Source organism: Apodemus sylvaticus, chromosome 11 (genome assembly GCF_947179515.1).
Source record: "Apodemus sylvaticus chromosome 11, mApoSyl1.1, whole genome shotgun sequence".
Lineage (NCBI taxonomy): Eukaryota > Metazoa > Chordata > Mammalia > Rodentia > Muridae > Apodemus > Apodemus sylvaticus.
Genome location: NC_067482.1, coordinates 11,438,710 through 11,465,791, shown reverse-complemented (window position 1 = coordinate 11,465,791; position 27,082 = coordinate 11,438,710). Strand labels below are relative to the sequence as shown.

Sequence of the window (27,082 nt, the reverse complement as noted above, 5' to 3'; positions counted from 1 at the left end):
GGGATCCGTATATTCCTCATCATTGGCAGGATTTTAAAAAGTGTATTAGTGGTACACTTTATAGATAATACTGCTGCTATAGGAAACATTTGTCCTCTTTACCAGTGTTTCACTCTGTGCAAATCTCTCTATACTTGTCACAAACAAACATGATGAAGATATAGGCTCTCCCTAAACATCTCTGTTGTTACACGTTTATGTAACACTTTTAAGTGGATAACTAGTTAAATAATTTTTCAGTTGGTAATAATCTAAGTATTCTGGATTTCATGAGTTGAAAAAGAAAATATTTCCTATCCAATCAGATTCTTATGAGACCGTGATGACATTTTGCATGGTGCTCCTGGTGGGGCCTCATGAAACTTATTTTCCCACTTGACAGTGAGTATGTATACAGTACATGACTGATTTGTTTGAGCTTTGAAATATGTGTTATCGAAGCTGACATAAAAACAGTCTTTATAACTCTCCATTCATGACCAGTGAAAGAAGCTACTGTAACCTGGACCAGGAAAAGCTATAAATTAGGAACTTCTAATATACCCATTTCCTGTGTTGAAATCTTTATGAAACATAAGATTGCATTGCATATGACCAATTACGTTGTGCTGACATGATCTTTTCCCTCCTTTCTATCTTCCGACTTCTCCAACGTGTCCCCTTTCAGAAAACAAGGGTATCAGAGAGCCGTTTACTTCCTTTTCAATAGAATTCATACTTGTCCACTGTAGCCCATTGTGGAAATTATATGATTCATAAATTTTACTTTCATTATAAACAGGTTTCTTCAACACTTGGAAATGCATATCAACTTCCCCTTAACTAGAAATGTACAGTTGAATATCCCTTCATTATTAATCTATTTGTCTTTGGATAAAAAAGAATACATGCACATTAATACAAACATGAAACATCAGAGTTTTTGTGGCCATAGTATTTGTGTTTAATTTTACGATTGACCACTTATTTCAAGTTAAACACATGCATTTTGACTTTATATAGCCTGACTTTTCCTACCTAAAATGTGAACATTTTACAATGATGAGACATTGCCATATTAAAACAACATAATATATAAAGCATGTATGTATGTATGTATGTATGTATGTTTGTATGTATGTATGCATGAATGTATGTATTTATGTGTGTGTATGTATTTGTGCTTAGATGGTTAGGGTCTCCAGAAGCAAAGCCTAGAGCTCTACTGTGAGACTTGTAAGGGCCGGAGAAAATCTGATGACGTAGATAAAGCAAGTGGGTAGAGATGTGACCTCAGCAGATCTCAATCTTAGTTAATCACATAGGAAACTCAATTGTCTTGCAGAGTTTGCGTTCTGCTTTAAAGGAAGGGAGCTACGACATCATTGTGCTGGCCCTATGCCCTACTTCTTCTCTGTCAGTTTGCCAATAGCTGTCACAGACACGGGAGGTCACAGAAACCAAGCATCCTTTTGAGGAAGGTGCAGGCAGGAAAGATTAGCCATTGGCCCCCGCCAAGTCTGTAGATGTGTGCATGACCCCAGGACAGGGACATAGTAGCGAAGTCATTTGCTCCATGGCTCTAGAGCCACCCACCTGAGTTTATTTCATTCCCATTTATTTTCCTTCCCCACCCACCATTAGAACTAGATTAAAACATGGGATATTTAGTTCTCAAGTATACCTTTCATTTATGAAGCTAGTGTTAACTGGTATGTACACCAGAATCTTTGTTCATAAGAAGCTATGACAATAGAAAATTTTAAAAATCAAAAGAAATAATAAATTCTGTAACTTTCAGTCTCCCATAGGAAAGATAAAAGTTTAAAAATATTTAGAGCAAATCATAGTGAAACTATTTTATCTCACTAATACATTATTTAAAAGGAAAAGTTCTTGCCCCAATTTCATTAATTTAAATAGTAACTAAAGAATGTGCAGATGTTCTTTCATCATTGTGAATAATACAAAAAAGCAACAGTTTCATGGTAGAAACCTTTATTTGCTTCCAAGATCAGAGATTCAGTGTGCTGTCCCTGGCTAGTTGTCTTGTCCATTGTTCCTCAGCCTGTAAAAAGGTAGGAAATCATGGTGGAGTTGCACAGTGGAGCAGAGATGCTCTTCTTAGGCTGGCCAGGAAGTAGAGAGAACACAGGAGCACAGACTGCGAGACTAAGCTTGTTATGACCCTACAAGTAACCAAGCCACATTCTCTTCCACTAGGTCTTACACTGTAACTTCCATCATCTCCAAAAGAATTTGTATTGATTCATAGAGGAAATGAAAACTCGACTGTTTTTTGGAAGCTTGTAAAAATTTAACACCATATGCTCAAATATAGTAGAATCAAATGAAATTGCAAAATGTGTAAGTGAAGGTCATATAGGCAGAATACCAAAGTATTTTACTGTATTCAAATTTAGTATTCTGCATCTATTACCTTAGATCTCAAAATTATGTAAGGAACTTAAGTTGAATAGATATCATTAAAGTGATTTGATATTAAAAACTCTTCAGGGAGAAAGAATGTAAGGTCAAGAAGATATGAGTTGGGCCATTTTCTAAGCATGACACAGTCATGAGGGTCATGAAATCATAGCCCTCTTGTTGACTGGCTTTTTACTATATAGGCAATTATAGACTCAAATATAAAAGCAAACCTTAGAAGAAAGTATATGAACATATGTACTCTAGAAAGAATTAAAACAGTATATAACCCAAATCCCACCAACCATTCAAAATTAGTAACATGAATTCTATTAGCCCTGTAAAGTTTTGTCAAGAGATAATTGAAGTCACTGTTCTATTGCTGTGAAGAGACACCATGACCATGGCAACTTTTATAAATTATTTAATTGGGGACTGGCTTACAGGTCCAGAGGTTTAGTCAGTTATCATCATGGAAGGAAGCATGGAAGCAGGTGGACATGGTACTGAAGAAGTAAAACTTTATATTTTGATTCATATGAAGCAGAGGAGGGTGGGTAGCAAGAGAGAGAAAGAGAGAGAGAGAGAGAGAGAGAGAGAGAGAGAGAGAGAGAGAGAGAGAGAGCTCCCAATACTTCTAATTCTTTCAAGGAGTTCCACTCCCTGGTGATTAAGCACTCAAGTTTAAAGGCATACATAGATAAATTTGAGTAAACATAGAAACATTTGGCCTATAATAAGATACCTGTAACCAGAGAGATGAACTTCATTGCCCTGTCATGACATCCTATGTTGGAATGAAACTTCTGACATATGCCAAAGTCCATCCCTTCTCACATAAGTGGTTCTTATGAACGTATTCTGCCTCAGTGATAGGAAATATGAGTAGCACAGAGAATATGAGGGAACCACTTAGCTGTTGATTGCTTGTACATGTAAGATATACTACCTACATCAACAACTTCCTAACATTCAAACTTTTAAAAATGTTTCATAGGTGCAAGCCTAGAGGCTAATACTATTTAAATTTTAATAATGACCAATTAGTAGTAAATTTTTTATGACTATTGAAGTGTTTATAAAGAAATAAAGAATGTGGACAAGGAATCAACATTTGGAAATTTAGCTGACAGATCTTTATTCTGGAAATGGAACTACTCCTGAAAGGTGTCCTCTGCAAAACAATGGCACCCTTCTAGGACTCTCTGCCTACCTGACCTGTTACTGTAGACTGGGTTGACACTCACAGCCGAAGAGTCATAGAAATTAACTTTTTGGGGGATGTTTGAATCTGGAAGCACCAGAGATATTCCAATAATGTTGGACTAATTCCTCCCTGTAGTTTTAACTAGATTCTAATTCTTGGTTTATTGCTATAAAACCCAATGTAAACCTTAATTAAAATTTGTAATGTTTATTGATGACCAAGGTAGGATGTTAGTTTAGCATAATCCTTTTATGGAAGCAGATCATTAAGAATTCCATCCAGCAGAATCCCTCTGAAACATTAGTATGTTCAAATCAATGGACTCTGGTAAGTCAGCTTTCTATCTCTGTGATAGTAGACCCAAGAAAACAGGCTTAAAAGAGGGAAATCCTGTCTTGTGTCACCAGTGAGGAGGTTTCAGCTCATGGTAATCTTTCTCTTCTGTTCTATACCTTTCACGAGACAAAATGCAGCCAAAGGCCATGATAGAGGCATGGGCAGAAGATGTAAGATTGAGTATGAGAAACAGGAGAAAGCAGGGACCAGACCCACATATGTTTCTAGAAGCTCCTACTCTCTATAGCTAGGTCCTGCCTACTGCATTCCACCACCCACAGCAATACCATCAGATCATGAATCTACTGATGGGCTACCCACTGGCAATGCCAGAGTCCTTAGGATCTATCATCACTCTCCCTGAATTCCCTGGCAACAGTGCTGCTCTGTAGAGGAAGTGTTAGGTAGACATTGCACTTCTATACAATAACGTGTTTTATGTGCATTTGTTTAAAAAAAAAGTGGTTCTGCATCTAAACCTGTTTAATCTCCTATATCACATAAGTGTACACACTAACTTGTAACTTGAAAAATGCTTCAAACCTTGGGAAATGCAGGACAAAATAGAATGTGTCCAGTAACATTTAAAATTAGTAGATATACTTCCATGATATAAAAAGTTACTGCAGGTTAGTGTTTTATTTACTTAGGTTATAAAGCCTGCCATTCTATCTTAAAAGACCTTTGTGAATTATTTGCAGTTGAGATATGTGAAATGAGTTTTTTATGCAATGTGAATATTTCTTTCTTCACATCCACAAATTGTTGGGGGAAAGTGTCTACTTGCCTGATGTTACTTCTAATGACTTTCATATTGTGAATGATAAAAATAAGAAATGAAAATAGAAAAACATGAAATGTGCATCTAGAAATGAATGAAATAAATGTCTACTCAGTCCACAAATAGGTTCAATTCCTAAAAATAAAAATAGTGCTTATAGGAGAATTCTAGTGAATATCACACATCAGGAAGTTTGGTACCAACAATAAGAAAGACAGTTTTCAAAGCAACAAGAAGAATCTAAAAGTTGTTTATCTTTGAAATGTATACCAATTATCCTTTAATCTGATTTTAAAATATAGTGACAGAAAAAGTTAGTTAAATAAGGCACTTCTAATTTGATGTTATGTTAATAGGAAAAAGTATATTACATTATATTCAAAAGATTTTCTTCTGAGTTTCCTATTGGATATAATGTAACACTACAAGAAATTTATGTACCCAGTGGTCAGCAGCATTGGCATATATGTTACAGAGGTTTCTCTCTCAACAGGAAGTACAAGTATCAAAAAAAAGTGATGTATCACCTTGGTCAACACTATAGGGTCTGTGTAGCCCAACATGGGCACCTGGGTTCTGGAGAGGCTGAGAACTTTGTTGCTGTTCTGCCTGTGATGAATGGATACCTTAGCATTCTCAGTCTGGTGCCCAATCTGGGCAATTTCTGGTATTCAGTCCAGGGTTCAAGGCTGAATGAAGAGGGTGATGAAGTTAGGTGCCTCAGCAGACACCAATCACGGCTAAAAGTTCGAAGATTCCTGGGGAGTCTTTGTATTGAGTCACAGTGAAGGGCTGTGAAGATGGAGTACATTTTTATTACATTATATTAAATATACAAATAATTATATATAACTAATATATTATTATATGAATATTATATGATCTAAGATCAGCAGAGGGCGGCAGCAGCTGCAGCAATAGACGATGCATGTTCAGAAAAGGAAGGTAGGTTGGCAACATTGCATGTCCCTCAGACCTCTTCATATTTGGTTCATCCTCTACGAAAGGCAGTCTTCCCTTTCCTTAATCTTCCGTAGGTGCCCTCTGACATCCACCCAGACACAGTACTGCTAGATAAGTCCAGATCCCATCCACAGGCATGGTTAGCCCTCAGTATCAGGAACAAAGGAATACAGCAATCATACCATGATCTCTCTCCCTCATTAACTGTGATAAGTGGAGACTTTAGGAAGTGCTCTTGATAGGGTAGACTCTGAACCAGTATCATGTTAGATCCTCACAGGCATTCTTGGTTGGACCAGTTTTAGACCATAGGTCTCAATATCTGTTCATATGGGTAGAAAAGCTGAGGGGAGTCGGCTCTGAACCAAAGTTTTTACTACAATCAGCACAGGAATGTACTTGTGTGAATTTTCAGGGGAGCCTTTAATTGCTTTAGTTCCTAAAAGATGAAGGAATGTCTTCTAAAGCTCGTTTCTCTATCTTTGTTTTTTCCTCAAAAATGTCTAGTTTTCATTTTATATTAGGCTTTTTTATATTATATTTTCAGTATCAGTAATTACAACTGTAGTTAAAACAGTCATACCAGGCAGAGGGGCAGGGCACTTGCTTTGGATTGGTACTTGTAATTTGACACTTACTTGCACAAAGCCACCATACACTTCTTTAATAGTTTATGTCTCTTAAATCTACAGTGGATTCACACTTTTTATTCTTCACTCTGATTCCTACTAACTTCTTGACCAGCCCTCCTAACGATGATTAATTTTTGAACTTCCCAAAGAATCAGTATTTTCATTGGTCTTTTTTTTTTCTTGTAAATTTCATCGCTTCTAGGTTAGTACTTGCTTGAATTCTCCATATTCTGTAATTTTTCAAGTCTGGAGTGTTATCAGCAAGTCCTGTGGGACAACCAAGAGCAATGATAATATTTCGTTGTCTTTGGGGACTTACTGGCCAACTACTCCAAAATAAGTTCCTCATTTCTGGACTTGGGGTTTTATTTGTTAGCCTCTGTGTTTAGTAGGAATATTATTATCATTATCTGAAAGTTAGTTTCTAAGAACTTGAATGTTTCTAGCATTCAGGTTTCTCTGGTTTCTCTGTGATTACTGAGCTAATGGATAGCGATTAATTATCCATTCCCATTTTTCCGTGAGAGTTGTGATGCTGTTGCTTAGATACACTAGGAGTGCACTGCACATGCTTATCCATGTTCTTCTGCTGTGTGCTCTCTGCAGTGTGTATGTTATGTCCATAGTGTGAGCCATCTTAGCATCTACATTCTTTAAAAATTTTCACTCATTATTTATTTGATGCTCATTCATCTTACTGTTGTATTATTTGACCTCTGAAGAGTTGGTAGTTTTTAATTTCTTTTTTTAGTATTTTTACATTCTTTGGGCCACTTCTGTCTCTAAAATAAAATTTCTTTTTGTATTTATTTCTGTAATGCTACACTGTTCTTCTCAAATATGTAGAGTCCTTTGGGCCTGCATACTTATTTAAAGAGATGGTAATGTAAAGGCTGGCGGGAATGCTGTGAACTTAGGGAAAACTAGTTGATGTAACTGATGGACTTTGCGTAATCATGTTTGCCCAGAGAGCTTGTCATTAGACAGAGGCCCAGTTAAATAGTATTTGCCATTTAGCCCCAAGACCCAAAGTATCTGTCTGTCTTTTTAGAGTTTTCTTTAGTTTTGTTGTGGGCTGAATGTGATGGGACCCGTAGGCCCATGTCTCTGAACACATCCTCTACAACTGGGGATAGACCTAAGGTGGAGTCTGTCTGAAGAGGGGGTCATTGGCTATGACATGTCTCAGCTATGTTCTGTTTCTCTGTGCCCTGACTGTGGATGTAGTATGCCCACCTGGCTTGCTCTGGCTGTATCCCCTCAAACTGTAAACCAGACTAAACTCTGCTTTCTTTGTCTTGGTAACAGCAACAAGAAAAGTGCCTAATAAGCACTTCTTTAAGCATTATGGCTATGCAATTTATTCGCTGGTTCATCCGAGAGGAATGGTTGTCTGTTGATAATTCTGTTATATGGTAGTATATTTTCAATTGATTTCCTTGTCTTAGACCTACTTTAAATTGATTGTCTTCCAAAATTATTGATATCTTGAGTTTGGATTGCCAGAGTTCTGTTTATAAGACAGGTTTCCTTCTTGGACGAAGCCTCTGTTCTCTCCCTTCCCACATCAATCTTTCACTTCCCTCACAAAGTAAACCCAGTGACGACTGCCTTGCTTTTATTAATAATGTCCACTTCTGTGTGGGCCATTTAATATGCAGTGGACTGTTCTTGATATTGGTAAGATGCTTTGTTTCTCTCAGTGGCATCATATCTTGCTAAAATTGTTGAAAATAAATCAGATAAAAAGGCATCTCAACTACTTGAGAGTGCATATGTCAGAGGGAATGGAATAGCTCATGGTTGCCACCTTTATGGTGGTCTCTTTGTACCCAAGAGCTGCAGATGTCATTTAGAGGATGCTGAATACCACCCTGACATCTGTAATCAGGTATTAATTATTTCATAAGTTATCTAGCAAGAAAAATTGTACACATATTTTTTGTGTTTTCTGAAGTGGCAAAAATTTCCAGATTCTTGGAAAACTATTTGGGGAGGAGAAGCATCCAGTTCTAAATACTTTGACTTGGGGTAAGCAGAGTTGGTATGAAACAAAATATCTTACATCTGACCTCCATCAAGGACTTCCATCATAGCCCTAGGTCTCTGGAACTCTCCATAGTGGAGAGGAACAGAGAAACTACAGGATTACATCTTTTGTCCTCAGGTTTAAGGAAGGGAGAATGGAAAGGGGAGGACTGTATAAGGAGGGAGCAGAGGAGGAGGCAGAGGAAGGACTGATGCGGGTTGGATGCCGACTTTATCCTAGAAATGACAGGAGCCGAGTTTATCTTGATTTGCAGCTCTCCCATATGGGAATCTCCTTTGCGCTGACAGATGGCTGCTCAGCCTCTTCCTAAATAGTTTAAATATTTTCAGTGATAGGAAACTCATTCCTTTGTAAATTGTCCTTTCCGATTCAGCAAGTTAGAATTGGGCTGTAAATGGTATTTATTAACTTTGGTTTTTGAAGCCTGACTATTTATGTCATCTTTTTTAAAGTTTTCTTGGCTATTTAAGGCTAAAAAGGAGCAGTTCTTTCTGTCATTATTGAAGCCTTTGTCATTCTATGCAACTTCCTGGTAGTTCCTAAATTTCAATTGCTCCTTAACAAAACGAAACAAAACAAAACAAAACAAAACAGAAAAACCCCATGTCCATTTGAAAAAGTCAAAGCACAGCATCCATATAAACGCATGCAGCTCATAACTGTGTGTGGATTGCTGTATTTCATAAACTGCTAACAAACGCATCTGCACCTGGTCGTGGTCCTGCATAAGAACGAGGATGTCACTGACAGCAAACAACCCCACGTATGTCCCCTCAGTCATAGCTGCCCGTCCCCCGCTTTCCCAGGATTCATAGCTCTCAATCTGCCAAGACTGCCATTCCACGCAGAAACTCTCGGACTACTGTAACTGTAAATACAGCAGCCCTTTCTGAGTCCTCTCACCAATGTTTTGCTTGTAAGAATCACCATGTTACTGAATGCAGCTGTGGTATGTATCGTTTCATTTGCTGAGGCTTTTTTTTTTCGTTATGATACTGAATAGAAAAATGGAACCGTAACATGACTCAGTTTACTTTTTTTCTGTATGGCTAGAACATTTTCTATCCCACTTAAGGTGCATTGGCTGTCTTGGATCACTAATATGTGTTTCTCTCATGCCACACTTGCCATTGGGATGTAGATTTACCTGAGATGGAAACTGCGCATCTCTGCAGGATTTCAGACAGGTAGAGATATGTGAAGTTAGATTCCAAAATAGAAAGTCTAGGTAGAAGTTGAAACTCTAGTTTCTAGTGTACACAGTCTACTTAACCCTGTCTGTTTGGATGCTGAAATGTGGCCATAGACTGAGAAGAAGAATTCTGGTTAAAGCCAGCGGCACTGGGTTATATCATCCAAAACTAGACTTGGTACTTCATGATAGGCTCATGTACTCTACAGTGTAATGTTATTGAATAGAATGTGTTATACTTTCAAATAATCATGATATTATTTTAAATAGTATATCCTATGATTGTAGTCATTGTTTATATTACATTATGCTTCACTATAATTATAGTGTAAGTTTAATTAAGAATTATAGTAAACCAGACTCTGTATGAATGATTAAAAAAAACTATTTCTTTTTTTTTCTGGTCCAATGGAATTATTTTGAAGGCTAGAATTTACATTTGTCTCTATCTGTGCCCTCAGTAACAGTTTCATAAGCAAGTGACTCATGGTCAGGGCTGGGTATCTAGAGTTCTCTCTCCCAGCATTCCTGTTCACAGAGTCTTGAGATGGGGATTATGTTCTTGCCAGAGAAATTTACCTCTAGAGGAGATTTGTTTTACCTCTGTGGAAAAGACTAGCCAAAGGATAACATGGTGTATGTCCAAATGTCATGCTGTGGCTTTGAGCCATGTCTACTGTGAGAGAACAAAAGATTTATAAAGAGTATCATTCATGGACAAATCTAAAAGAAAACACCCAAAATTACACTGCAATTAACGTTTTGTTTCAAGGGGCTATTTTAGGTGTTATGAAGGCATGAGATGAATCATGGGTCTCTGTCCTGTCTTGTTATATCTGTCTCTAGGCCAGCTATTTCCATTGGCTGTTCAGTTCTTTATTTGTTTATTACTTGTTTCCAGTTTAGATCCTGGGATTATGCTCTTCCTTATGATACCTGTGGGCTATCACAGGACGCTTGCTCAATTCCTCCTCACCAGTGGTGCCACCACTTGGATCTTCATTATGTAATTCACTTTCGTCCTATGGACCAACGTTTGTCTGTTTGTTTCTCTGATATACAGTGCGAATAGGAGACCAGAACATAAAGACTTGCTGGAGTTAAGCCATGCCATTTGTCAATCAAACAGACTAGAAAATAATTTCCAATCGCGGTTGGTAATGTGTGTGCATTTTTAAATTATCTATAAAATTTGAATTATTGGAGACAATGAGTTAAAAGACATAAAAACACTGAGTACATATTCAAAACTCTCTTAGTTGTACTTGGTGATTGTGTTATTGTGAATTCCATATAAAATGAGGCCCCAGTAATCTTCATCTTTCAGGCTACTTCTGTTACATCCTCAGGAAATCTCTCAGGACTGAAACTTGTTTTTCAGGTGCAAAGGTTCATTTATTCCTCAGGCACTACCAATAGTGTTTTGATAAGGCATGTGACCAAGTCATAATATGTGCTTTAAGCAATGAAGTAATGAGAGTTGTTGACTATCAGTAGGAAACTTGGATGCTATACAGTTGATTTTGGGAGATGAGAAAAGAAAAAAACCCAAAAAGCTGAAACCCACTAGATCTCAAAGGGAAAACTGAAAAATCCATGAATAATAAACAGAGGAAATATTTTTAAAAGGCAGGGTGTCAAATACCTATGACATCAGTTTAATATATATGATCCGCACTTATATAGCACATTACCAGCTGTTGAAGTGACCTTGGCCACTGAATGAGGGCGAGAGTTTTGAAAGACCGAGTTGTCCTAAAGCAGTTGCTGAAATAGAGTAGGCACAGATATGCTTTCCTTCCACTGAGTACACAGAACTTTCCCCCACCTGTTTATTTTTCCTTAAACAAACATATTATCTGATATAACCAATCCAAAGAAAATGTTCTCTTCCTACACATGAATGAAACCCCGTCTTACCACCCCTTTGCTAAGTCCTGGAGATTCTGATGTAGCTTGGGCTCTTATATCACAGCATGTCACTCTTGGAACCACTTCAATGAGTGCCCAGAATTCTATTCAAACATCTAACCAGCTTCTGTTGAAGGTTGCTTTCTTCATCGACAGTGGAAGGTTATTTCCACATGCAAGTACAGTGTAATACAGATAGGAATCCCTGTACGGTGATGAAGTTTCATATGAGAAATCAGTCATAGTCTTAAAGTCGTTGTTACATACACAAAATGGCAAACTTAAAAAATGTTTCATCAAATCTTGTACCATGGCCCCCATCAAAATTCTTTCATACTATAGTTGTTCTCTGATGATTAGATATAGACTTATGCTATGCTACAGATAATAGACCTTACAGGTATATCTCTGATTCATGGTTGAACTGTGGTCCTGGTGAGAAGACTTTAGGGCAAGCCTATGTTCTGTGTTTCAGTTGTGGGATGACAGTTATGATGACAGCCACTCAGTAACCTGTGGGATGACTTAAACCATTCAAGGTGATGCATAGCGTGGTGTCTGTATTTACTGAATGCTCAACAAATATTAGATAGCAGGACTGTCTAGATTATTATATGAAGTAGTAACTTGCCCAGAAAAAAACTAGATGAACTTTAAAATGTTGTTGCTTTTAGTCTATAGCTGATGAAGTTGAGGCTTAAAATATGATAGAGTCTTCTGTCCACCCTAACTATCTTCTACCTAAAATTGGAGTGGCTAGGTCTTTAATCTTATTGTCTAATTACTTGACATTATTAAAAAATTTGAGCTTCTGTGACGTACTTTTGTCTAAATGTTGAATATAACTTATTTACATATTTAAATTTTTCCTTATATAACAAATTGTCCCTGAACACACATGCCATGTGTTTATGCATGTCTCCTCATGTCTTTCACTTAAATTTACATTCAATTGAAAAAAGTTCCATTGTCAAATTGGATAAGAGCATGATCTGGACTTTGAAATAGATAAAGCTACACTGGAATGGTGAAGGAATGAAAGACATGTTAGAAAACACTCATGGTTTCAAGTTCCCTTATTTGGTAATAACTTATTTTTGCTCATTGCAGTCTAATTATAGATTAAGTAGTCTTTGCATTTTCAAAATTTCATTGTCTGTATATAATTTAAGAACAGGGACATTGTCAATAGGACTAAATGGCAGCCTACAGAGTGGGGAAAGGGTTTCACTAACTTCACATCTAATAAGACACCTAATTTCACCTCATGTCAGAATGGCTACAGTCAAACACTTAAGTGACAGCTCATGCCACCAAGGGTGTGAAAGAAGAGGAACACTTTTCCACTGCTGGTAGGAATGTAAACTTATACAGCCACTTTGGAAATCAATATGGTGGTTTCTCAGAAAATTTAGGAATTGTTCTACATCAAGACCCAGCTCTATCACTCCTGGGCTTCACTAAAGCACAAGGACATGTTGTTAGCATCCATGTTCTTAGCCTCATATGTTCATAGAGGCCGGAAACTGGAACACCGTAGATGTCTGTCAACCAAAGAATAGATCAAGAAAATGTGGGACAGTTACACAATAGAGTATTACCCAGCTGTTAAAAATATAACATCATGAAACTTGCAGCCAAATGAATGGAACTAGAAAAAAATCCTGTTTGAGATAACTCAGCCCCAGAAAGACAAACATAGTATGTACTCACTTATAAGTGGGTATTATCTGTAAAGTATATTCATGCTACAATCCCATAGACACTGAGAGTCTAGTTAACAAATAGGGCTCAAGGGGGAAACACATGAATTTCCCTGGAAAGAGGAACTATAATATCATGGGTGGACGGGGGTCAGGTGGGGACAACAGGAGGGATTAAGTGGAGAGCAGATGGAGGGAGAGAGTACTGGGAGAGACACTAGAATTGGGGGCCATCTCTGGAATGTGTTTTACATATATATTCAATCCCAATCAGTAGCCTCTACCCTGACTTTGATTATTATCACTAATGCTGTGGAGATATTTACCTTCTTTGATATTTTAATATTTCCTATCAATAACCCCAAGTTATTACTTACTATGCTTCATCTGGGCTGCTCTTAATGCCAATTGGCCAGCCCTCATGGCCATGGGTTTACTTCTAACCCATGGCCTCTTTTGGGAGACCAACACCCCACCCATCTCCCTTCTCCCCAGCTGTTGATTGTAGGCATCTTTACGCACCAATGAGGGCTAGCTTGTGGGGCAAGGTTACATAGCATCATTTGGGTATATTATGTCACTTGGGCATATGCAGATTCTCTCATGCCTGGTGACAACCAGGCCTTGGGGGATAATACTTAGCATTACAGTTCAAGCAAAAGACCAAACCTCAACAGGGTTAAGCTTGAGTCTATGGAAACTCCCAGGAATCTAAGAGGATGTCCCTAGCTAAGACCCTTAGTGAGGGAGAATGAACCTGAACCAACTATATCTTGTAAAAAGCAAGACTTTTAATGGAACAACTAGGACACCAACCCTGTAAAATTAATTTTTATATAAGTGTGACCAGATAATTAATCTGCCTTCTGTATTTCTTTACCTTTGCTAGTGTCTAATAACCACACAGAGAAACTAAGATTTATTTCAAGCTTCACCTCAGTAGCCGAGCAGTTAAATAATCTATTTTAATTTCTATGCTAATCTGAGTACTTCCCAGCCCCAACCCATGATATTCAAATATTGTTATCTTTCTGGACCCTCCCCTCTTAATGCCAATCTGAATCTCCCCTCTTTCCTCTTCCTGGCTGACTAAAGCTTCTGCCCTATTTTCTCTTTTGCCCAGCCATTGGGTAATCAAATGGTTACAGAAAAAATGTTCATTTAATAAGGGAACATGAAAAGAAAAATTTCTATTGTCATCAAATTTAGGGATTGTGAAACCTGAATTTTTCTTGTTTAAGTAAGTATCCTCAGCATAATCACAATTATTTCCTTCAGGTATTTGTCTGAGTGGGCCTAAAGTGCTATTTTAGATGTTAAGAGCACTACTCTTCCAGAAGAGCTGGATATAGTTCCCATCATTCACTATGTAGCTCAAAAGTGTAATTCCAGTTTTCAAGGGAATCGAGTGTTTTCATCTGGCCTTTCAAGCAGTAGATGCGCACTGTGCTGCTGAGATATGTATACAGGAAAACATGGACACTCATCAAAGACAAAGAAGCAGGGCAGGAGAAGGAATGATAGACTGCTCTAAGCAAGTAATATAACTATAGAAATGATGGCAGTGGTAAAGGTGAAGGCAAAGGTGGTGGCGGTGGCAATGATGATAAAAGTTCATGTTTGAAAAGCCAGGAATTTATGGGAAGAAAATAACATTCAGTTATCAAAGATGTAAACTCGTGAACCACCATCTGATGCCCCATACCAGCACTATTCTGGCCCAAAGGCTGTAAAAGAATAGGATGTACCCTTAATATATGACCTCAAGGAACCTTGGGAAATAGTTGAGTGTGCCACTGTCTTGTCACATTTTGACTTATGGCACCAAGTCATGCCAGTTGAAACTGAAGATGTCATTTTTGAAATCCTAGAACAGGAATTGATTTACCTACCTTCCAAAGTATAGCCTTGTTATAGACCAATGAAAAGCTTTCTTTTATGCACAGTTTCTAGATGGTGGCATGAATGGATATAGAACCTGGGCAGGAGGCTCACAGTCAGGTTCATGTAGGCATATTAAAGATGCATGACTTAGAGGCTCAATTACTTCATTAGGACCAGAACTAGAGAGCTAAGATGGGACCAGTATGTGTGAAGGCAAGTGCAGGGACAGCTGTTGAACACCGAAATAACAATGATGTGCATGTCACATTGCTCATTACAAAGGTAGGCATTCTTGCTGTTCATAACCTTGGTTTAAATACTTGCCCTATAAGTCAGTTTAACAACAGAAGGAAACGTCTCTCATTACAACCATGAAAGAGAGAATGGAGTAAAGGAGAATTTCGAACTGACTAAATACTGTCAAGTTCAAAAAGAAAATGGCGCTGAGTTCATTTTACATTGGCATGATCACATATTTTGCCACCAGTGGGGGAAAAAAAAACTCACAGTTAAGTTACTTTCTGTTACAGGGAAAAATTTGAAGCTAGTTTTCATACCAGAGTTATATACAATGCCTACCTCAGCTAAAAGAGACATGAGGTTGCACTGGAGTAGTTCTCTCACACTTGGAGAGTGGGGCACAATGCTTTCCAGGGAGGGATGCTTCCATGAAGATACTTTTTTTCCCCAAGCATTTCTTTTTTCAACCAGATGCAAAATATGAATGTCTGCAACTTTATTTTCCAAAAGCAAAAGTAGCCTAATGGGAGGAGAAGGAAAATGCCAAAAATGATTTTCCTAAAGTGTTTTTGCAATAATCATTTTTCCTTAAACATAAAAGAAATTACACTCATACATCTTGCTCAGACTACAGACTGGAAGACTGAAAGCGAGGAGGATACAGCCAAGAGGAAATGATTACGACGTGCTCCCTCCCACTTTACTGCATCTTTTCAAAGAAAAGAAACAGAAACTGATGTTAGGAATGTGTTTTGAAAATGGGTTTTTAGCTTGTGGTATTTTCTATGAGTTTAAGCATACCCTGCAGTTAAAGACACAAGAAGACATGTATTTGAAAATAAAAGTTTGTATGTCATTTCCTTACTCATACCATGGTGTCAGCCTCCTCCTTTTGCTTTACATCTATTTACTAGGAACAAATATGAGCAATAAATAAAATATCATAATTCCTGGCCTAGATTAACCTAGTTTTGCTTATCATTTTAGCAATATTTAAAATTGGCTATTAAATTTATTTATTTATTTATTTATTTATTTATGTGTGTGTGTGTGTGTGTGTGTGTGTGTGTGCATGTTGTGTAATGTGTGCTTACCCATGCATGCACCATGTAGTGGTCAGAAATGTACATCGTGCATTTTTGTCTACCGTTGTCCACTTTGTTTTGTAAGACAGCATTTCTTATTGAACCAGGAACTTATCAATTCTGCTAGGCTGTCTGGTGAGCAAGATATCCAAGACTTCATGTCCCAGATCTGTGCTTATCAATGTATACTTCTATATCCATTCCCATTTTTTACAATGTGTGTCATATCCCAGATCTGAGCTTGTCAATGTATGCCTCTATACCCATTCCCAGTTTTTATAATGTGTGGGATTATTCACAGGCAGCATTTCAGCCTCTGAGCCAGGCTGTGAGGACTCAATGGGGTTCCTAGCTATTGTAGCAAATGTGTCAATGAATGAGTGAGTGAGTGAATGAATGGATGGGCTAGGCAACAATAAATCTTAATAACAGATGTAAATGTTACAAGTGGGAGTCGTATTTTTCAGTCAGATTGCCTCACTCTGTGACTAATGACATCTTATCCATCATTCCAGAAACATTGTCTATCCAAAGACAAGTCGTCACTACTGCAGTGATAAACATCAGTAACTCACACAGATACACAACTCCAATATTTCTGGAAATTGAATTAAAAATACAAATTTAGAAGGCCTTTCTCAAATTTTACCTAATTGATTAGCTTGTTCTATGTCTACTGCTTGGTTTTTCTATGTTACAAAATATCAATTAGCATGTTGTTTGTTCAAATAAATCTGCCTCGATCTTTTTAAAGGCTGCATAATATTTACTCATACAAGAGCAATAACTTTTTAATCATCCCACAAATTACGAATGAAAAATTCCCTTTTATTTTCACTGTTAAAAAAATTTAAAAAGGGTTTGGTATGTGTATTTTCCGCTTGAGTGAGATTTTATGTGACATGCAACTCTAGTGGATTTTACACTTCATTTATGATAATTCTTGAATAATTTTGAAAAGTATTGTTTGGAATTTCGATACTTGGTACATAGAAGGCATGGAGTGTGGAACAGAAGGGAAAAAGTCAGACTAGGTTTTAAAGAAAAGTAAATGGAACATACAAGTCACTTATAATGGAAATCAGTTTAGAATTTACTTTTCTAGCAGTTATGTTAAAATAGTTTATTAATTATTTTTGTGGAGTAGCCCTATGCTATCCTAAATTATCAATCACACTAGAAATGTTTTTACTGTTCATATAGACAATAAAAAAGCATTTATGGGTCTGTCTTGTTATTTAATGTATTATCTTTGTAGGAGCATGTCCAGATACTTAGAATTGTTTAAAGGAAGTAGTGTCAGACACTGGGTTAGGTTTACAGTCCCAGAACTAAGGAAGTTGAGGCAAAGGAACCACAACTTTGAGGTCAGCCATGGCTATATTGTGAAACCCTGTAAAGCAACCTACTGCATTAGAAACTTCCTAAAATATATGCGCATATAAATGGGATTTAAATGAAGTTACCATTTAATGAGGGAGACAGTGCCCGCCCCAACTAGTCATCATTTGTTACCAATTAAGACCATTAATATGGGGACTTGGTTACATGTTTTTGAGTTGCTGAGCAAAGTGGTCCCATAGAACCCCAAAATTACAAACTATGGTCAGTGTTACTGGTTACCTTTTACAACCTGATGGTGAGACTAAGTTTCTGAGGATACTGTATACTTATGACATGGAGAAACAGAAGTGAATCTCAAGAGGAAACCCCACCGGGCCCCCACCAACCAATGTTCGTAGTGCTGGAGGGGCCTCAGCATACCACCAATGAGGACAGCCAATCATCACTTTTTACCCCTAGAAGCTACATAGCAACCTGCCTACAAGATATGCTCCTCTGAGGGAGAAGGGACAAATTAGATCAAGGTTATTTGGTAAAGCCTCAAGAGATCATATTATGTTATTTTTACCTAATATTATTACACATGTTTCCTCTCTCTCTCTCTCTCTCTCTCTCTCTCTCTCTCTCTCTCTGTGTGTGTGTGTGTGTGTGAGTGTGTGTGTGTATGTGTGTGTGTGTGTGTGTGTGTGTGTGTGTTAAGGTTATGCCACTTGGGCTGACATGCTGCTCTGTAAGAACCAAAGACTAACAAAAACCTCTATACAAGTCACAAGAAACCACCTTTTGATGGTTTGCCAGACTAGTCCAAAATAATATAGACTACTGCTTTTGAGCTTGGATGTCTCTCGGAGGTTGAAGATAAGCCCCTACTTCTGGAGACCTGTACACTTAGGCCTATCTATAGCCCCTTGAAGTTGCTAAGGAGATTGGGAGGAAGCACTTCACTTCCTGCCCAGGGGTGGCACCTCACCTATGAATCATGGCAGCATGACATGATACCTGTAAATTTACAGTAGTGACACTCTCCTGGTGGTGGTAGCCAGCATCCTTAGAAGTGGATTTAAGACCCACTAACAGAAGAGAAATCATTTATGGCAATAAAATTCTAGCCAACTACCCAGTGCTAGTGAGGTCTTGTATCTTAGTAGAGTTTCTACAACTGTCACTGACCTAGGCCATCATAACTTCTCAAGTACATCCTAACTCTTATCTGTATTCCAAAAGCAAATAGAGATCATTGCAGAAGGCCAACAAGAGAATTCAAAAGATCAGTGGATTGGTCCATCATGGGGATTGCAGCCCCAGTGTATATATGCAAACAAAGCTCTTGCATCTAAGTCTCAGGGAACATGGCTAAAGAGGGGGAAGAACAACTGTCAGAGACAGAATACCAGGAAGTCTTCTGTGTGAGCACCTCTCTTAGAAATGGCTGCTTAAACAAGATGGGAACAAAGAAAATATCAATAGACATACTAATGCAGATTGGGGATTCATTGGGCCCCTCCCCTAGACAAATAAATACAAGCAACAGGTGACTGCTCAAAGAGAGAGAATTGGTCATTCCGAGGAATGTGTGTCCTGATTAGTTATCCAACAGGAAGTGGTCAGCCATGATGCCATTACACAAGCAACAGAAATACACCTAGCAACTTAGCACAATTTAGGATGGATGTGTGTGTGTGTGTGTGTGTGTTTGTAGATGTGTACAAAATAAATTAATTTTAGAAAGATATGCCCTTTAGTGCAGCAGTGGAACAAACATTCTAAGATTAATCAATGACTTTTGGGTTGGATTTAAGGCCTGCTGCATGAGATGGAACCCGATCTATTGCTGTTGATGAAGTCAAGAACCTGAGGCTAGCACATGAGCCATAGGGGGAACTTACTACTGTTATCCTGCTAAGGAATGTGCAGTCTGGTGTATCACTTGACCCTCATCTGAGAAGCCCCTTCTTATGTCTTAACACAAAGTCACACAACCCGATATTGTGCACAAGTGAGCAACTTGGGAATACCCGTCCTGAAATAGATGTCTTTATCAAACCTTTCCCCAAGACTCAGGGATCAGTGTGGAATTGCAGGAGGCCAAATTGTCAGAGCCAAAGATGCTAGATGACAGTAAGGATGCATCTTCTACACACAACTCAGCAGATGTACAAGGAACTTACAGAGACTACAACATCATGCAAAGACCTGCACAGTCCAAACTAGACAGCACCCCAGCTCAGAGAAAGGGAAATGGGCACAAGTCCTACCTCTAACCAAAAGTTATTTGCAATTGAGAGGAAAAGCCAATGTAACAAAGTCACAGTGAACACATCAGTCATACTTTAGGGCAGGACTTATGTCCAGAAGCCATTGGCCATCACAAAGCAGGCACCATGATTGATTTTCGTTTTTATTTTTTTCTGTCTCCTTTTTTCTTTTTCTCTTCATTCATTTTATTAATTTTCCATCCTGATTGCTACCCCCCTCCAGGTCCCCCCTGCACAGTGTCCCTTCCCCTACTCCCTCTCCTTCTCCTCTGAGAGGGTGGCTGTCCCCTGGGTATCCCCCCACCTGGGTGTATCAAGTCTCTGCAGGGTTAGGGGCATCCTCTCCCACTGTGGCCAGACAAGGCAGCCCAGTTTGGGGAAGGGATACTCCCCATTCCAGTAGTCGGGGGACCCACAGGGATACTGAGACACACATCTGCTACACATGTGCAAGGGACCTTGGTCCAGCCCATATATGCTCTTGGGTTGGTGGTTCAATTTCTGAAAGCCCCCAAGGGTCCCTGTTGGTCTTCCAGTGGAGTTCATAACCTTTTAAGGGCCTTCAATCTTTCTCCCAGGACATGCATGGCATGCTAGGGATATTAGCCATGAAGTACACCATACCCATGAAACACTCCACAGACCGAAAGAAGCTAAATACAAAGGAAGACCCAAGCAAGGATGCTTTAACCTCAATTAGAAGGGGGAATAAAATAGTCACAGGAGGCAGAGGAGAAAGGGAGCTCGGTGAAAGAAGGGAAGAAGCGAATGGGGGCAGAATCGGGTGTACGGAGCGGGGGCCAAAGGCCAGGAGAGTGACTAGAAATCTGTAGCTGGCTGGGGTACAGAGGTGGGGAGCATCTCTAGGACATGCCAGAGACCCGGGATGGGGGAGCCTCCTAGGAGCCTATGGGGTGACTTTAGCTGAGACTCATTGCAGTGGGGATATGGAACCTTAAGAGGCCACCTCCTATAGCCAGACAGGACCCCCAGTAGAGAGATAAGGACACCGCCCACCCACAAAATGTTCAACCCAAAATTTGTGCTGTCTAGAAGAAATTCAGGAATAAAGATGGGGCAGAGACTGAGGGAACGGTCAACCACTAACTGGCCCACCTTGAGACCCCTTCCACAGGCAAGCACCAATCCCTGACACTCTGTTATGCTTGCAGATGGGACCCTAGTATAACTGTCCTCTGAGAGGTTCCACCCAGCAGCTGACTGACACTGATGCAGATATAGCCAACCACTGGATGGAGCTCAGAGACTTATTTTTTTTAAAGATTTACTTATTTATTTTATGTATCTGAGTACATGGTCACTCTCTTCAGACACACCAGAAGAGGGCGTCAGATCCCATTATGGGTGGTTGTGAGCCACCATGTGCTTGCTGGGAATTGAACTCAGGGCCTCTGGATGATCAGTCAATGCTCTTAGCCACTGAGCCATCTTTTCAGCCCTGAGCTCAGGGACTCTTATGGAAAAGTCTTTTTTTTTTTTTTTTAATAGAAAAAGATGGGGAAGTTGTGCTGGTTTGGTGAAGGGAAAGAATATGATCAAAATATACCATATGAAAAGTAAAAAATTAAAAAATTTGTAATAACAAAGGGGAAGTAGGCAAGGGAAGGAAAAGGAATCTTAGCACCCAAACAAGAACAAATCACAAACAGAAAGGGAAAAGAAAACATGTGGGGAGTATGGGAAAGGAGAGAGGAAGACTTAGACATGCCAGGAATTACAGTATGGATATTATAAAAATTTGAAAGAGTAAATTGTAATAGAAAAATCAAGATCAGCTCTGAAAATGTCTGTATTTCCTGACTTCAGAAATGTGTAATTCTTCAGAATTCTAGAGGGGTTGGTCACTTGGTCCTCGGTGCCTTCTGCCTGTGGAGAGGAAGGGTTGCAAGGACAAATGTGTGGAATAAGAATTGCTATTTGATGACTTGTTTTGTAATTTAAACTGAAAGCAAGACTGGGGTAAGGAAGGGAAAACCATGGTTCTGAGTCTGTAAGGGCCGGCTAGCTCAGATGTTACACTGGAGCCATACAAGAAAGCAATGAGCGGTCTGTGAAAAGGCTTGTTTTCATTTTGGATCCAATATAAAGCAGGTCCTAAGCAGAGTTTTAATTGTTTTCATATAAGTTAATATATTAAGATATTTTCATTCAATACATGTTATCTTAACTCTACAATAATTCACAGGTGTCAAACTTAAATAATTTGGAAATATGTTACAACCTTCTGGTTATACACTTATTTTCTCATTTCACTCTCTCGTTTTTTTATACCTGTCTCTTGTTCGCCCAAGTACTGGAAAGCACATCCATGAGAGAACACCTGAAACCCAAAAGAATAGGTTGCATGTGTATGTCCGTGCTATTTATCACAGTGTGACCAGGAGACATGCTTCTAGAGTACCAGAGAGCGGCCTTCACACAGGCTGAAAGCAAGAGGCCTCACCAGCACATGAGTGCACCTCACGTGGATTTCCTCACTTACTGACTCTAAAGCAGCAGGGGTCTGATGTTGCTCATAGCTTGATGAGAACAGAAAGTTCTGCTCATGGAAAACTTTCTCCTACAAGCTAGAAAAACATTTTGGCTTCATTCTGCACATACAGTCCGCTCCAAGGCTTCTTGCTACTGTTTTCCGAATTACTCACTGGTTTGATGAATGACAGTCACAAGTAGTGTTTTTATTGCAATGTACAGATGTTGATATTTTCCATGATTTTCTTGGAGTAAGTAGAGGGCTTTCATGTTGAAAAAAATCATTTTGGACGTAGTAAAAAAAAAAAAAACTTAGATTTCTACTTTTCAAAGTTCTATATGCTACTTATATTTTTATTCTTATTTTTTAGAGTTACTTTGTTTAAGGAACCTGTCTTCCTTAGCACTGATAGAGAGCAGATGTTAACATCTGGATGGGACTGTGAGGTTTAATGAGAAAAAAGGAGAACATGGCAATCTGTGTTGCAGAAGGTGAGAAGCGGGTTAGGATACTTGTGGAGGACAGTGTAGGTCAAGGTGTGTTGTGTGTGCAAAGAGATGAAACAATCAGATGAAATGAAGAAACTGTCCTGTGAAGTATGTCATACAGGCTGAGGATTGCCCACACTTCAATATGACTTAATTATGTATCTACGGATCTCAGTTCCTAAGTTTATTAGACCTGGGCCTAGAACCCAGAATAAAGCATGGAGCATGGGTAAATTCCTTTGAAAAATTTCCAAGGCCTTTAATACACCTGTGCATGATATTTGAACTCTGTGCTGAATTCCCAATTATAAGTTTTTAAAAATAGTTCACATCATGTTAAATAATGTTACTTTTTCAAGTAGGACTTGTGCCTTGTGCATTTTTATACAAGCAAATTAACATACAATCTAAATAATTTTCACAGTATTAAAGGGCCTTATTCTGTGGTGCTATTTAGCTAAGTTAAAGAATCCTGGTAATCATATTATGTTCATGCAAATATATTTAAGACCTGGACACTATGCTAAAAGAAAGAAGCTCTTTAGGAAGCGGTGGGCTGTCCTTTTAAAAATAAAGCGGTGGGCTGTCCTTTTAAAAATATTGAAAGTTTGGTTTCTATGGCTCACTAAAGAGTAAAGGTCTTTAGAGCTTCCTGACTGTTCTAATAAATCAGAAGGATATTAGTTTAGCCTGATGAGATTTAAACAACTGAGTGTAACAAGTGCAAATACTATTTTCCTTAGTTTTCCTATCGTCCAGTGCAAAAATGGAGTACAGATTGATGTTTTACACAGCATATTTAATGTTTGTATCTTTTCCCCATTTTTGACACTTAATAGAGCTACCTTATTTTCTTTCTCCCTTGATTCCTTGATCCTTTCTTCCATTCCTCCTTCCTACCTTCCCTCCTTCTCTCCCTCTTTCCTTCCCTCCCTCTATTCCCCCTCCATCCCTTTCTTCCTCCCTCCCTACTTCCCTCCCTCTTTCCTTCCTTCCTTCCTTCCTTCCTTCCTTCCTTCCTTCCTTCCTTCCTTTCCTTCCTTCCTTCCTTCTTTCCTTCTGCCCCTCCTGTTAGATAATCTAGTCTGGCTTAGATCTCAGAATTCTGCTCCCTCTGCCCAACAAAGGACTAGGATTACAGGTGTAATTATACCGTACCTTTTTACAATTTCCTTTTTTACATGGATATATATATATATATATAATATTTACAACTATTTTACATGTACCTATAATTTCTTTGTTTCCCAGTGATAACTGGCCTACCTGTAGATTTGAACTTTCATATACTACATTCTGTTAGTTTCTGTGCTTATGTTCCTAATAGAATTTGAATGGGGAAGCAATAATTTAAGCAGTTCATGAACAGCTCTCAAAATGATAGAATGAAGTAAAGACTAAATCCTACACTGTTTGTGAAAAGCAATTGTCCTTTAGTAATTCTGTGATTACACACCCAAATCATATGTGGGCACAATTTTACCTATAGGACATTTCTCAAGATAATTTAAATGACTAAATAATGTTTATTAGGGTCCATAGCTTTGAGGTAGTTTTTAATTAATGATGCTATTGCAATTCCTCTTTGTTTCTCCTGTTTTGTTTTTTTATCATATTCACAAGTTTTTAAATATAATGTAGGCCCTAATAGAAATAAATAGCCCCAAGGAAGAGCAGAGGGAATTGTTTTATTAATTACTTTTCCTGATGCTGTTACCACATACCTGTCAGAAACTCTTGGAGGAATGAACACTTTTGCTTATGGTTTCAGAGGGTCAGGGAGGGCTAGCAGAACAGCGCCTTTCACGTGGTGGAAGTTCAGGGGTCAGACATGTGGGTAATGTTTGCTTTCCTGGCTTTCCCCAGGAAAAGTTGCTATCTGCATTCAGATATGTCACCTGCTTTAGTTAATCGTCTTTGCGAACATTCTCAAGGATCCACCAAGCACTGAGGCTCCTCAATCCTAGGCAGTCTTAAACACAGCCAATTTGGCCATGCAGATTAGCTGTTAGCCTGCCTTGTGTTCATGCGACATAGTATAGGAATTCTGGAGTAAATGTCAATGCCTTATGCTCAGAACCTTAAAGATAGACTCCTAAAGCAGTGAAAAGACTCGTAGGAAATGGGAAGGTTGACGCCCAGTGGCTAAGAGCACTGACTGCTTTCGCAGGGGACATGGATTCAAATTCCAGCCCTCATGTGGGAGCTCACAGCTTTCTGTAAATCTAGTCCCATGGGATAAGACACCCTCTTCTTGCCTCCTGAGCTGTGCATGTGTGCACTGCACAGACAGAGAGGCCGGCAAAACACCTCCACACATAATTTCTTTAAAAATAATCTCAAAAGAAAAGAGTTAACTGAAACAAAAATAATATATAAATTACTGTGAAGAAATAGCCACGTTTACCTTCTACTCCCTGTTTTATGTGACTTTCTTATGACACTCATGTGCTAGGAATTTCCCCTTACAACTGGTCTTGTAATTTTCTTAGGTTAAGTACTTAAAAATGCATGTTGGTTAAGAAAGTGGGAGAAAAACTCTTAAAAAGTTTTAGTCAAACTGGACCAATAGTTAAAGAATCTGTTGGGATCTTGCTTTCGGGAAATATCAGGTCTACAGAGGTTCTTTTCTAAATGCAAACCCGTGGTTCCTCTTCTCTGATGATAAGAGAGGCTTTTATACCCAGATCATTATCTCCGAGTCTGTTATTGGCCCAGAAGCGTGCTGTCGGGAGGGTTTCATCAGTCCTGCTCCCAGTGGCCTGTACCCAGGATGCCATTATCAGCTGGGGGTTGGGTGGACCACACTGTTTGCATTCTCACTCAGTTATTCCAGCAGCCGTGCAGAAGCAAATGCCAGTCAATGGGTTCCCAGCTCCTTCGGAGCACACTGGAAATCTTTGTCACTTCGTGGACAAGGCAGAATGGTAAGTTCTTATGGCCATGTGACTCGACTCCCTCCACAGAGTCCTGTGAGTCCCGCCAGGCATCTCTTCCCTCATTCCTCAGCCCGAACGCTCATCTCCTTTTAAAGTCATGGCCTTTCAAGCAGGGGTGAAATGACACCTGTCAGTAATAAATGTTCCCAGTGCTCTCTGTCATTTCAGCAAAATAAATGAAAAGGAACTAGACAGTCTGTTCCATATGCAGTTAGCAAGATTTTTTGACCCTCTTCTATGGAACTTTTCAATACCTTCTGTCTGTATAACTGTGCAGACTTTTAGACTATTCAGTAAATGTGGGGGCATATGGGAATGATGGGAAAATTAGCTTCCATGTGAGGGACCCATTATATTTATAACCCATTATATTTAATAAGACTTACCCAACCTAAAATTTAGGACTATACCCAATCTACTACAGAAATCTACATGTGCCCTTTAGAATATTTGTTCTGTTTATTTTTCTGTGTTACACTCTGATAACTTTGGTGTTGCCCATAACACCACACACCTGTGCAGCCACTATTTTATTTACATAGGGAACAAAGTTAATGTTTTATCGAATCCAGGCCACACCTGGGTCAGGACATTGGTAGGAAGCTGAGTTCAAGTCAAAATTACAACCTTTTTTTTTTGACTGATACTTGAACACCACTGAGCAAATTCTCTTTGAAGGTTTTGATAACTTACTATGTTGAGTCTCCCTTTTATTGACTATGTTGAGTCAATAAAAGGAAGACAGCAGGAAGACTTAACACATCATGTGTTGATATTGCCCCTCAGCTGGGTAGAGCCTGCCCAAGAAACCAGAATAAATTTAATCTTTACTGCCTATACTAGCCATTATCCCAACAGAAGATTCTCTAATTACAAATATATTTAGGTTGACGTACCTAAATTTCTGGCCACATATTTAATGCATGTGAACTAAATAAGCCAATGAGAAACTAAAACTCATTCTTGACAGTTATGTTCCAAAAAGTCTGGACTCCTGTCTTCCGCAGGTGTGCCAAGTGCTCTTAACTACAGAGCCATCCCTTTGGCCTGGTCATCCTGTTTCCCTTCCTATCTTCCCAGTTCACTGAAAGGCAGAGCCTAAATCTTAATCATCTGGATAGACTAGCTCACTTTGTTACTGAAGAAGTCACCTCCAAAGTATAAATTACAAA

At 38.8% G+C, this 27,082-nt stretch overlaps 1 protein-coding gene across 2 annotated transcripts in view; it reads left to right on the top strand.

Moving 5' to 3' along the window:
- Cfap299 (cilia and flagella associated protein 299) overlaps positions 1 to 27,082 on the top strand; it is a 531,465-nt gene that overhangs the window by 213,743 nt on the left and 290,640 nt on the right. Inside the window, exon 4 of one of the 2 annotated variants that reach the window (XM_052198691.1) lies at positions 25,819 to 25,830. The exons of the other annotated variant lie outside the window; for it this stretch is intronic. Within the exon in view, the coding sequence (XP_052054651.1) occupies positions 25,819 to 25,830 (12 nt within the window). The remainder of the gene's footprint in view (positions 1 to 25,818; positions 25,831 to 27,082) is intronic. 2 annotated transcript variants of the gene reach the window in all.